The sequence below is a fragment of the Cydia pomonella genome, chromosome 3 (genome assembly GCF_033807575.1).
Source record: "Cydia pomonella isolate Wapato2018A chromosome 3, ilCydPomo1, whole genome shotgun sequence".
In the NCBI taxonomy this organism is placed as follows: Eukaryota; Metazoa; Arthropoda; class Insecta; order Lepidoptera; family Tortricidae; genus Cydia; species Cydia pomonella.
Window position 1 is genome coordinate 4,138,951 of NC_084705.1, and position 13,020 is coordinate 4,151,970.

General features: G+C 34.0%; 1 protein-coding gene across 3 annotated transcripts; it reads left to right on the top strand.

The window, feature by feature from the left end:
* The first annotated feature begins 3,085 nt into the window (after positions 1-3,085).
* Positions 3,086-12,528, top strand: LOC133515846 (uncharacterized). 3 transcript variants are annotated; one of them, XM_061848437.1, is made up of 6 exons: positions 3,086-3,557; positions 4,411-4,513; positions 5,796-6,015; positions 6,590-9,864; positions 10,164-10,591; positions 11,142-12,528. In XM_061848437.1, the coding sequence occupies exons 5-6, from the start codon at positions 10,169-10,171 to the stop codon at positions 11,637-11,639; spliced, it is 921 nt and encodes a 306-aa protein (XP_061704421.1). In that variant the 5' UTR covers positions 3,086-3,557; positions 4,411-4,513; positions 5,796-6,015; positions 6,590-9,864; positions 10,164-10,168; the 3' UTR covers positions 11,640-12,528. The 3 variants fall into 3 exon arrangements, with proteins under 3 accessions (XP_061704421.1, XP_061704420.1, XP_061704422.1); XM_061848436.1 differs by having other exon boundaries at positions 5,796-9,864; XM_061848438.1 differs by having other exon boundaries at positions 5,796-9,846.
* Positions 12,529-13,020: the final 492 nt, after the last annotated feature.

Sequence of the window (13,020 nt, forward strand, 5' to 3'; positions counted from 1 at the left end):
ATTCTATGATGCTCTCCGAATTTTTTAAATATTTGATTTGCGTTTGATTTACATAGAGTTTAGCAGTGAATACTTGCCTGTGCATAATGAATTGCACAGCTAACTTGCAATGTTCTACATTAATTCGATACATTGGGGAAAATATTTGACTGTTGGAGAACAAATAATAATAAATATGTAGTAATTGATGAATAAGAGCTTGTGGTGAACTGTACGTAAATTGTTTTTAAAATAGCAGATTAAAAGAGGTGTATGTAAAGAGGTGTAAAACACCGATGCGAATTATAGGTATTTTTACTTTTTCATGGGTAACGGCCCAACAAATATTTCGGTTTCGGTTTCGGCCGAAACTAGAACCAAAACCGAACCTTGGGTTTCGGTTTCGACAAAAATCGTTATTTACGATACAAATGCGAAAAATAGGAAATTCGTAATGAGTGGCGATCAATTAAAACAGGACCGTATTTTAAATCGACACGAGTTGCAAATTACATATTCGCACATGTATCGTACAACGTTTTACAGTACATATGAGCCTTTAAATTTTTGACATAGTTACATAATGTGCTAATTTACGCACTAGTGCAGAAAAGTAGCACCATATGTACTGTAAAACATGTTTCGGTCGGACACTAAAAATAAAATAATGACCTTACGCCCACGTAACGGTAGCGAAACAGCCAAGCCATATATTTTGACTAAGGTGTAGAGTTTGTGACTTTAGGGCTTGTAGAGTTAGAAGCTTGGCTACTGATTACTTTTTGACAGTGCGAGCCTTATGGTTTTGTCTTGGCAACATTTTGCAACCCACTTCGATCAGTAAAGAACTGCAATCTCCTCGGTATAATTATTGACGAAAACATTAATTCGAAAACACACATAGATAAATTTAGTTTAAAAATATCACGCTTTGCTAATGCCCTCCAAAATATTAAAAAAACTTCAGACTTAAAAACAGCTCTTTGTTCTTATCACACATTTGCACAGACATGGATTCAATACGGGATCGTTTTGTGGGGTAACAGCATAAATAGTGTAGATTTGTTCATACTTCGAAAAAGATGTTTTAGAATACTAAGTAACATAAAAATCAAGAAATCTGCAACCCTTACTTAAAAAAATTAAATATTTTAACTTTGCCATCCCTTTACATCTTAGAAACATGCAAAATTGTACGAAAACATACCGACTTATACATGAAAGCTAAAGACCTTTATACTAGTAACTTGAATTTAAGTCGCTTGAAAACTTATTTAATAACTAAGTGTTTCTATTCTATACAAGAATACATATTTAGACGCTAAGAAATACCATAAATAGATATAAATGGACTATAAACTGTTTATCTTTTTTGTGTATTCCGTAATTTGTATGTTATAATTATTAGTACATTACTACAGAGGTCGGAACGAAAGGGGTTGCCGGCCGAAGACATATAGGTCTGAGGCGGGCAACCCCACATTTCCCGCCGAGGTATGTATAGTGCCTTTCTCAAACATGCAATGAAATAAACAACAAAAAAAAAACAAAGTTTTTTAAAGAAATTATAAGTAAACAAGACAAAAACTAAGACTAACGTGTGTATATTACAATTTCACTATATTTTAGCTCGGTTTTAATATAAAACAGATACTTCATACTTTTATATAAATAAATAAAAGAGCTGGCGGCTTCCTCGCACAACGTATCAGTATTGCGATACAACGAGGAAATGCCGCCAGCATCCTTGGTACAATGCCTCAAGGGCCTATTTTAGATATAAGCTAGTTATAGTAATCATCTGTATATATCCATTATGTATATTGTTATTGTCAATAAATAGATTATGTTTTAATAAATAAAATCAAAATAAATATTATAGGACATTATTACACAACTTGACTAAGTCCCACAGTAAGCTCAATAAGACTTGTGTTGAGGGTACTAGGACAACGTTTTATATAATATATATATATATATATTCAAAAATACTTAAATACATAGAAAACACCCATGACTCAGGAACTAATATCCATGCTCATCACACGAACAAATGCCCTTACCAGGATTTGAACCCAGGACCATCAGCTTCGTAGGCAGGGTCACTACTACCCACTAGGCCAAACCGGTCGTTAATATTTGTATTATGTTTATATTATCATTTATATTTATATTATGTTTCACCTGCATTGTGGCCTTAAGCATGGAGTACAATGCCCACAATGTTGAAGACTTTCTAGTTTTTGCCAGTTCTTTAAAATATGACAAAAACACGTGTTCTGAGAAACTGTGGGCATTTTTTTTTTGGTTTTCCAATTTATAAAATTGTCATAAGTAACCATATATTTCGACTTTGATTTTTCCGGCAGCAAGTTCTGTATAGCCAATACTGCTTCGGCTCTTAATTCAGGTGGGGTGCAATCAATAATCATTTCTTAGTCGGTAGTTTCGTCCGAACTCATATTGAATTATTTATAACAAAACAATATTACAAACAACAAAATTAAATCTGATACAACAGAATTACAGCAAAAAATTATCAAGTTTCCCGCCAAACCTTTTTTCTATACGGTTAGAGGCACGTCTGAGTTAACATTTTTACCGCTACCTAATATTTAGATGAAATATTAATATTTCAATGTGTATATGTATAGTTAAGAAAAATTTGATAATAATGTGTTATTTGTTATGTTCATGGATGAGTTTTATTATGTTAATAAAACTATACTAAGTACATACCACATCGTTTATTGTTTTTTTAATACGTATAGTGGCAGAATGTCATGACGCCTGTGCCACAAATTTATGTGGAATAAAAATTAAAAAAAAAGGACTTTGCCGGCCTAGGCCTGCAAGATTTGTGTGAAATTCCATTAACGACCTCTTGTCCTAGCCGCACCTGATACGTCATACTTCGCAGCCTATTATAAGGAACATAACATCAATATTTCAATGCATGTTTGAGAATTTTTTTATGTGTTAGCGTACGATAAAATTGCAATACCCTTACAGGGTGTCATATTGTGAAACATTATTCGTTAATCTGAACATCAATGTGAAAGCAATAAACGTTATTATTATTATCGGGCTTTTTAGCTTTAAAAAAAAAACATAAGGAGAGTAATATTCGACTAAAATACACAATATTCTACAGTTTCATGATTCCAACAGCGAGTCGATTACGATTAGACTTCATCTAATTCGATCGACTACGTTATGACAGTTCGCAGTAGTATCGAAACGTATACACTAGTTGTAAACATCGGGATGTCAAAAATTACGATAATATTGATATTACTAACAAACAAACAACTAAAAAAGACTCGTCGCGTGTGTAATTACTTTAGTTTTTATTTATTAATACAATGAAGCTCAAAAGATCAACAACATCGGCGTAAAATCAAAGTGAAACTTGGCATAACCTAAAAATTTTGTGTAAGTTTGTGTGAATATTTCGTGTTTTGTGAATTATTTCTAGTGTATTGTGTTCAAAATGCAAGTGAATCTGTTATTGTGATGCTGTGATGTGTTAGTGATGCCCAAAAAATGGATTGCCAGTGAGTAGCGGACCTGCTTTGGTAAGTACATAGATAATAACAAAGCTTATTTTTCCTTGGGATAGCTTTTTCGCGCCATCCCACAAATTCTGGGATATTTGATGAACTTATAAGGTGAAATAGGCCCTAATAGCTCATGGGAAAGGTTCCATAAAAGATACTTTCTTATGTGATTTTCAAATTTTGCCTCTATCTGTTTTCCATATTCAACAGCAGATTGTAAACATTAAAAAGTGAATGTTTTTACTATATTGTATATATGCTTTGAAATGATTGGTTATGACTTTTGATTCTTGTAGTTTTGATTGAATTTTTGATATGGTTAACATTAGTTTCCACATACATTTGTTGTTACGGCACAGATTGGACAAGATTTGTTTTATTTTTATGAGGCTTTTTCCTATGTTATATATTGTTTGGGTCAATAATATTCGTTTCTATGTTTGATGTGCTTTTTTCAGCTTAATTAAACTGGATTCAATGTGTCATTGAATTTTGTAACCTTGCAAAAAACTGTTTTCTTAATTGGTTTACCTGATAATTTGCTAATTAAGCAAAAATTATGAATGCTGTTTGAATGTTCCATTTTGTCATCTGTTTGTTTAGGTATTTGTTTGCTGCAATTTTTTTACAAAATCTATCTGTTGCAAATTATTTTGTTGAATAAATTGATTTGTGTTATTTTAAGCACAATATCTGTTGCAATGGCACACACACCAACATTAGGCCCATGATGTATGAATAATGACTAACTTGAAAGTATTTTATTGTGTTCATATGAGAAATGTTTATTTTTATTTTAACCTGGTATTAATGTATATGTATAAAACTGTACATATGTAATCTGGTTTTAACATAGGTAATATAATTTCAGTACAAATCCAGTGCCTACCAGGAAAAGGCTACATTATCCAATAAGACAGACACATCTATTGTAAAGATGTCCGACATGTCCATAAGAAGGGTGCCATTTAATGGTAATGTATCAAAACATCCGTGAAATGCTCATCATTTATTAAAATGGCCCTCAACCATATTGATAGCTTCAAGTTCAAACTCAAAAATTGGTGGCTGTTTTATAGTGTCGAAGAATATTTGACCTCAAAATATGCATAAATAAGTAGTGTAATAAACAAATAATGTTATTAATAATAATTAATGTTAGTAATCATAATTGATTTGTTAATTTGTCAATTGAATCCATTTATTTTATATGTAAGCCTGACCTGTAATTTATATTATTAATAAAGTATGAGTATGAGTATGAGATGTACTGGAACTATCTATAAATCATACATATAAACCATTTAAAAGAGAAGTCTTAAAAAATAAATGTAAGAAAAATTTGCATGATGATGAAGAATCATCAGAATTTTAATTATATGGTTATACATTACTATATAACAATCAATATAAAAAACAGAAAAAAGTATAAGAGTAAGTTTGATAATCTATGCATAAATAGAATAAAAGTTCTAATGTTTAATACCTACGAAATAAAGGTAAACTGTATTAGACTATTTATTTTTACTAACAACACTTTGCTAAATTCACTGCATGATTCTGAAATATCAAAAAAGTATCTAGTTTCATCAAGAAATAATGATTTTGATGTTTTCTGCAGTAATACATTCAACTTCAGCAGTAATGCAGCGTGTCATTACAGCCGACTGCATTACTGACATAAATGTCAAAATATATAGTTGTTGCTCCCTTTTGACATTTGAGGCAGTAATGTAGTTGGCAGTAATGTCATGCTGCAATACTCCTGCAGTAATGCTGGTGTAATCTGGATTGGAATAGTACCTTAAGAATATGATGTGAACTTAGTTTCTAAGTCCATAATCAACCTGAACTTTAAAAATCTTGTATTTTAGGCGACCTCACCACTACCACTAGTCAAGTGCTTAAAAGGTCGAGGTTATTACTGTTGTTAGTTCTGCACTGCACAAATAACTACTTCTACCCACAAGTAAAATTAGTCTTAGAACTTTATTTTAGGTCCAAGATAAACAGACATGCAGCCATACATAAGTATATGTCCAGGTCAAATAATCCAGGGCAGCTATTGGTCCAAAAGGTTTAATGCAATCCTTTTGGACCAATAGCTGCCCTGGATGTAAAGTAAAAGCGAAATTTTATGAATAGGCACAATATTATTATAGGTTCAAGTAAAGTTCTTTCTGTTAAGCTTTTTGGTTTTCTGCTGTTTTTCTTTTATTACAATCAGATTTTATCTGAAGCATCATTTTATTTTAGGACCAATTTTTCTACCAAGCAGAAAAGGTAAAAATAATCTGCTACTATACAACAGCCATACATACAGCCGTGGAGTTCTCGGAAATTACTACTGCTCCAAGAGAACCGTGATGAAGTGTAAAGCAAAGGTGAAATTGGATGAGATTAATAATATCATACTCGTTGAAGAGGGAATTCATAACCACGAACCGCCAGTATTTCACATTAGCAACAACGGGGAGTATGTACCTATCAAGTAAAATTTATGACATTGTGTATTTTAAAATGAGTCGTACAGCCGATACATTTAACTGAGCATTTGTACTGTGTAAATGCGTAAAGGTACCTATTAAGGCTCAGTTTCATTGGTCGATATATTGGCCGCATGCGGGGTATGGGATATTACAATAACCCATGCCATAGGTCAGCTTTTGGGGACTCGTTTTCTTTCATTGATCGATAGGGCCCGCATGCCGCATGGGGAGATTAGCATAACGTATTCCATTCCATTATAAGTTCCATTAGTCGTTATGCTGTTATACCACTTGCGGTATATTGGCAGAGTTATCGACTAGTGAAACTGAGCCTTTATAGTAGAAAAAGATGTGATACCAATGAGTGAGTAGTTGTGTCGCTGTTGGTGTAGTCTATAATGTTTGTACCTACCTGTAAATACTATAGTATTAACTGAAATTTTATATATTTTTGATTACAAAAAGTTACTTATGAGTTTTTCTACCATCATTGCAACTGGTTCTGTATTGAAATATAGCTCCCTGACTATATCTCTTCACTAAAAACCCCTTATCTTTTAGGGCCTATGTTTTTGACGACTAGAAAAAGCAGGAGGATTCTCCTGTACCAAGGATTCACATACAGCCGCGTCAACCCAGGACAATACTGCTGTTCCAGACGCCTCGTGCTTAAGTGTAAAGCGAAAATTAAATTGGATGAAATTAATACTGTAATACTTGATGAAGAGTTAACACATAACCATGAACCACCTATGTTTCATATTAGCAAAGATAGAGAGTATATACCCATCACCTAATTTTTTGCATATTCTTTGTAAAAAAATTGTGTGTATGACAGTATTCTGTTCTAGATCTAGTTTTAGAGAAGTTGTATAAAGGCCATATTATATGCATTACTTAAGATTTGTTTGTTTGTAACTTAATTCTTTGGGAAACGGCCGCTTTAACATAGAGAGGCCATATTATATAAGTTGTACAAAGGCCAGGTCACAGCTGCGTCACTATTTCCTGGGCCTGCAGACAGAGACATGCTGCATACGAATAAGAGTGTGCAGTGTGTACTGTCCTCAAGCAAGACACTTAGCTGAACATTTGAATACATGATTTTTTAATGTTCAGTTAAGTGCCTTGGTTAACTAATTTTTGATACTCGCTCCAGATAAAATCTTAACGGCGTAAACAAGTTAAATTTGATTGTAACCATAACGTTCATCAATCGATAGTTAAGTGTTTCGCTCTGACTTTAGTTTTAACTAAAACCTACGAAATAGTAGGAATTGTAAATATCCATAATTACAAAACGACAGCAAACAATACCTCTATGCTTCTTTCTGACATCCTTGATGTGCATGTAAATTGAAGTGCCTGACATATTCCGCATTCACTACAACTGTGGGTAGATCTGATATTTGTAATATATGCATGTGGGTAAATAAATTCAGTACGAGTCTGTCTCAGCCCGAACTTGGTCTTTGATTCATATCCTTAACCTGGCGCAGCCGGTAGGATACAAACCTACGCCCCCAAAGGGAATCTGATTTCAAATCTTACCTTGAGTCCATGATTAAAGTTCACACAATTACTTTCACAAATTGTCACCAAATCGTTATCTTGTACAGCACGTATACAAGCAGTTAAACAGTGAACCGTAAAATACAATTAATTCAAACATTTTTGGATATAGATTATTTTATTTCAGTTGAACCTTTGTTTTGTTTTATGATATAACATTTTCTACAACACAAATGTCGAATAGCCATAAGCTGTTGAAAATTGCAAGCCTCAAAAATGCCTACAATTAACATTAATATTTGCGAGTGAGATTACGCGTCAAAAGTATTTACCTTTCTCTACTAGCTTCACAGGCAAATCAGCGTGAAAATTTAAAGCTAAAATGTAGTTAGACGAAATTAAATGTATGATACTTGATGCAGATGAAATTCATAATCCGCCAAACATGTATGTAAGCAAAACTGGAGAGTACATACCTTTTAAGTAACATGGGCTAATAATGTAAGATTTTTTGTAATTTTCAAAAACGATATTTGAAATAAAATGTAAGGTTGGACATCAGTACCAGGTACTTATTGCTGCGTTTTGAAGCATCATATTATGATATATGTCATTGTAAGATTAGCACATGCTTGTTAAGTATAGGCTGATTTATTAAAGAATTCACACATGCAGCCGTCACATTCATGGCGCGTACTGATGCTCCAAGAATATTTTTTCGATGCGACTAGCCCAGGACCCGGATAAGTGGCGTACACAAAGAGAGGCCTATGCTCAGCAGTGGGCGACTGGAGGCTAAAAATGATGATGATGATTTTGATTTTACATTCGCCACATTCTGGCGTATATATCTCTAAGAATGATTTTTCAGACTTAGACATTGTATTGTATACTTCAAACGTTTTTTTGTCATAGGACCCATCTTTGTACCGACTAGAAGAGGTCATAGCCTATTATTTTTAAACGGCCACACATACAGCCGTCAAATTCCTGGCTTATACTGCTGCTCGAAGAGGCGCGTGGGAAAATGTAAAGCGAGAGTGAAATTGAATGAGGACAGTAATGTGATAGTAGGCATGCGAGACGTCCACAATCATGAAGTTCCAGAACTGAACCTAGTGAAAACTAAAGACGGAAAATATGTTCTTGTTAAATAGTATTGTATAAAATCATATTTTGTCACGTTGGATTATATATATGTCTTAAATTAGAAAGCGTACCCAAAACGACAGCAGTTTGTAAAATAAAAAATTTAATAGAATCGGACCAAGCTGCATTGCATGGCATTTTATTGCAAATGTGCGGCAATAAAACATTCCATGCCACTACACACTTTGTTCTGTTCAAGACCGACTTGTAAGTTAGCTTAAATCCTTAAATGGACTGGTATGTACTGTTTAATTTATTCATTATTTTGGGAGATATTTTTTATTAATACATTGTTTTTAATAAAATTGAATATTTTTTACGAATTTGTATCTCAAGTACATAAAGAACAACTACCACCGACCACGCTAACTTTGCACAAATTTGGCAGTAGGAATGCATACATATTCCTATAATGGTAGGGCCGCCCAATAAGGGATTTTTTAGTGACTCGACCGTGTCAGATATATGAGTGATATTTTGTTAATCTGACGGATAATGTATTTCGAACTTGTAACTGTCAGATTAAGAGAATGCGTACAAATAATTGTCATATTAAGTATTAGCACAATTATATCATCATCGTGGACCAAGCTAACCAAAGACCACAATCTACTTAACGATTTTTTTTACTGTCATCATCCCCTCACCAATTTACCAATATAAACGGCTAAAAGTGATATCACTCATATGTTAATCTGACACGCTCGAGTAACTACGAAAATCCCATCTTGAGCTCTGTTAGCCATAAGCTCTATACTTGACGTAGCACTTGGTCTGCATGATCCGACTTTAATCCATTGTGATTTTAGCGTACAGTACGATAAAAAAGTATTATACATTGCTGTAAATAAAATATTTCTACCACACATTCAATTCCCTCAAGAATTAATAATCCTTTTTCTCCGTTTCTTATGATTTCATTTTAGAAGCCCAATTTATCGCTACACATAGAGGCAATCTTCTCCTAGTCAACGGTTACACGTACAGCGTGAAAGGCCGCGGGAACTACTTCTGCTCGAAGAAACAGACTTTAAAATGTACATCTAAAGTGAAATTGGATGAAAATAATCGCATCATTTATTTGCAAGAGACACATGAGCATGAACCTCCTAGTATACATAAGACCAAAGACGGGAGTTATATATTTCTTTAGTTATGTTAGTTTATGTTTTAAGGTAATTTTATATAATAATGCGTCCTGTCAATTACTACCACCTAAATACTTAAATATTTAAAACTTAAATGTTTTTTTCATGTGGACCTGATACTTACCTATATACTTACCTATTAGATAGAGATAACATAAGTAACAAATAAAAAATATATTTTACAAATTTTAACCATTTTAATTATTATTGTAACATTCTATTATGTACCTCTAAACGCCCTTAGATTTTGCAATTGTAGTTCAAAATGTTATATTTTTTTCTCGTTTCTCTTATAACAACTAAATTTGATTTTGAATCATTTTCAGAAATCATGAGTGAAACGAGCGACGAGGAAGGACTTTTACCCACTGATGAATTAAGAGGAACAGCGAAGGACCCCGAATTAACTTTCCTCCCGGAAAAATCTCGGGATAAATATTTAAAAGCGTACGACAACTTCAACAAATGGCGACTTGAAAATAGTGAAAACACTATGTCGGAAACTGTGCTATTGTCGTATTTCATGCATTTGTCTCACACGAAGCAACCACCGACAATGTGGAGTATTTACTCCATGCTGAAAGCCACGATAAAAACCAAGGATGACGTGCATATTGAGGATTATAAAGAGCTCGTAACATTTTTGAAGGGAATGTCAGTGGGACACAATCCGAAAAAGTCCAAAATATTTACACCATCTGACATTGATAAATTTATAAATGAAGCTCCGGATATCATATATCTTGGTGCAAAAGTAAGTACCTAGTTTTAAAAAATTAATAAAGTACTAGCCCACGCCCGTGACTACGTTCGAGTTAGTTAAACTAGGGTTTGTTAAACTTCCAAACCTTCTATAGTCGGACATGTGGGGCCGATGGAGTGAAATCCGCTTAGAGCTTAATAAACTTATCTTATTTAAAACCTAATTTCACTCCTCAGGCAGGGAAATCAGGCATTCTGCATTCGGCAATAAGCATTCTGTTATACTTTTACTTTATAATCTATTTTTATGCCAAATTTCATCCAAATCTTTTCACCTGACTAGGCGTGGTTGAGGAAAAAGAATCCAAACAGCTGTTCGTACAAACTTTCGCACATTAGGATACCAGGCCATTGATCTGTGCCACACTTTTGGCTAATTTCAATGCGCTTTTTGCCGTTTTCTTTAACGTTTTATAGTAAATTTATGGTATATTTTTATTTTGTCTTAGTGACGTTAGTTATTTTATTAAATTCGTTTGTTATAACGTATGTATTAGCCATTTATAATTATTAATTACTTACTAATATGTATTTTTTTGCAGGTCATACTCATATTGGGAATAAACGGAGGATGCCGTACGAACGAACTCCTGAACCTTACCGTCGATGGGATCGAAAAACATTCAGAAACACTGTTATTAATAAAATTACCAAAGACAAGTAATAACAGATCCTTTGTCGTTCGTGAGGAATACGTACAGATCGTCGAGCAGTATAAATCTTTACGGCCACCCAATACAAAGACTGACCGATTCTTCTTGCAGTATCACAAGGGCAAGTGCTCAAGACAGCCAATGGGTGTTAATAAGATAGGCGGGATACCGAGGGATATCGCAACGTATTTGAAACTTCCAGACCCTCAGCTTTACACTGGCCATTGTTTTAAGCGAACATCGGCCACGCTTTTGGCGGATTCGGGGGCAGATCTCACTTTATTAAAACGACAGGGTGATACCCATCCGGGGACATCTAGAGAGACAAACGTTGAACGTCAATCTATGTCAAAAATCTGGGTTTGTATTGATCCTCCAAAAACTTAATTTTCGGTTATGTTCGCGAATAAAGGCAACAGTCGGATGATGACTGTATTTCTGTTGCAGCGTTGGCGATGTTATTTAAAATTTCCTTGATAAAACGACTTACAAGTCGTAAAGATAACTTTAGACAATGAAAGCTTTCAATAAAAATAACCAGTAGGTTACAATATATATTGTCGATGCATATGGAAATTAAATTTGAGTAGATGTTATAGAAATTTGATGATCTGTGTATTGTATAAACATATGTCTACGCCAAGAACGATACAGTTTTTCGTATAAAGAACTCTTCTTCGCAGATTCCGTTTTAGGCAGTGAGTTGTTGTGCTAAGTTGTGGGCTGTTTGGTTATTATTTCAAGAATTTATTACTTTTCTTTCTACATTGTGTCAATAGTTTTTTCACCAAACCAGTTAGTAACAGAAGTTGAAATGTACATCTAAAGTGTGATTTGATGAAAAAAAAGCATAATTTATTTAAAAGAAACGCCTAACATTACACCAGACCAAAGACGGGAGTTATATATTTCTGTGGGTTATTACGTTACGTAATTACGTTAAGTAGGAGTATAACAATTCCGTAAAATAATGGATCCTGCAATTAGGATATTGCTCTTTTAACTACTGAGATTTAATTGTTCTTATTGTTGCAATACTTCTTACTAAAACTTCTTACTTCTTATTACATACACAGACAGTTTATGATAGTATATGCTTTGGAAGTTTAAAGCAGTTGATTCCTACTTAAATCCGCATATTAGATAGATATTTCGCACGGGTATTTTTTATTTCTTCATAGCAAGTCGTTATAATGTCACCTTTGCCTCAATTGTTCTGTTACATGATTTATCATCTATAATAAAAATGATAAATAATAAATATTTATACTGCCAACCATTCTTATTATTATGATAACATCTTTATTAGTACCCTGTTCACAAGGACTAGCCACAGCCGACCCTCAGGGAGTCGCGATGCGACAGAGATGGCTTCAAGAAGGCGTGAAAAAGAAGGAAGCTATAGCTCGTCAGAATCAGTGCAGTACCTCACCAATCCATTGGAACCAACAATTTGCTGCGTTCTGCACCTCTGCAACACCCAAGACACTTCTGCATGTGTCCTGTCTACATTACCATACAAAGGTCGTTGACATCGAAAAGTATGTTCGTGTGAAGTCCGGATTCGTCCTTAGGGTCGCGAAGTTGGAATCTCGACACAGTGAGAATTGTAATTATTTTCTGGTGAGCGTTCTGACTGAACGTCTAACAACCTTTTCCGACCACGGAGGTGTGTTGGCAGAAGAGTGTCAAGTTCGCCGGTTCCGCAGCCGGCTCCCAGGGTTGTGAAAATGCATCGCAGCTATAACGTGTTTCTTAGTTTTTAATA

Coding starts and splice junctions, on each gene's coding strand:
- LOC133515846 (XM_061848436.1), top strand. CDS start 10,169: ATGAGTGAAACGAGCGACGAGGAAGGACTTTTACCCACTGATGAATTA. Junction 10,592..11,141: donor TCATATATCTTGGTGCAAAA/GTAAGTACCTAG, acceptor ATTTTTTTGCAG/GTCATACTCATATTGGGAAT.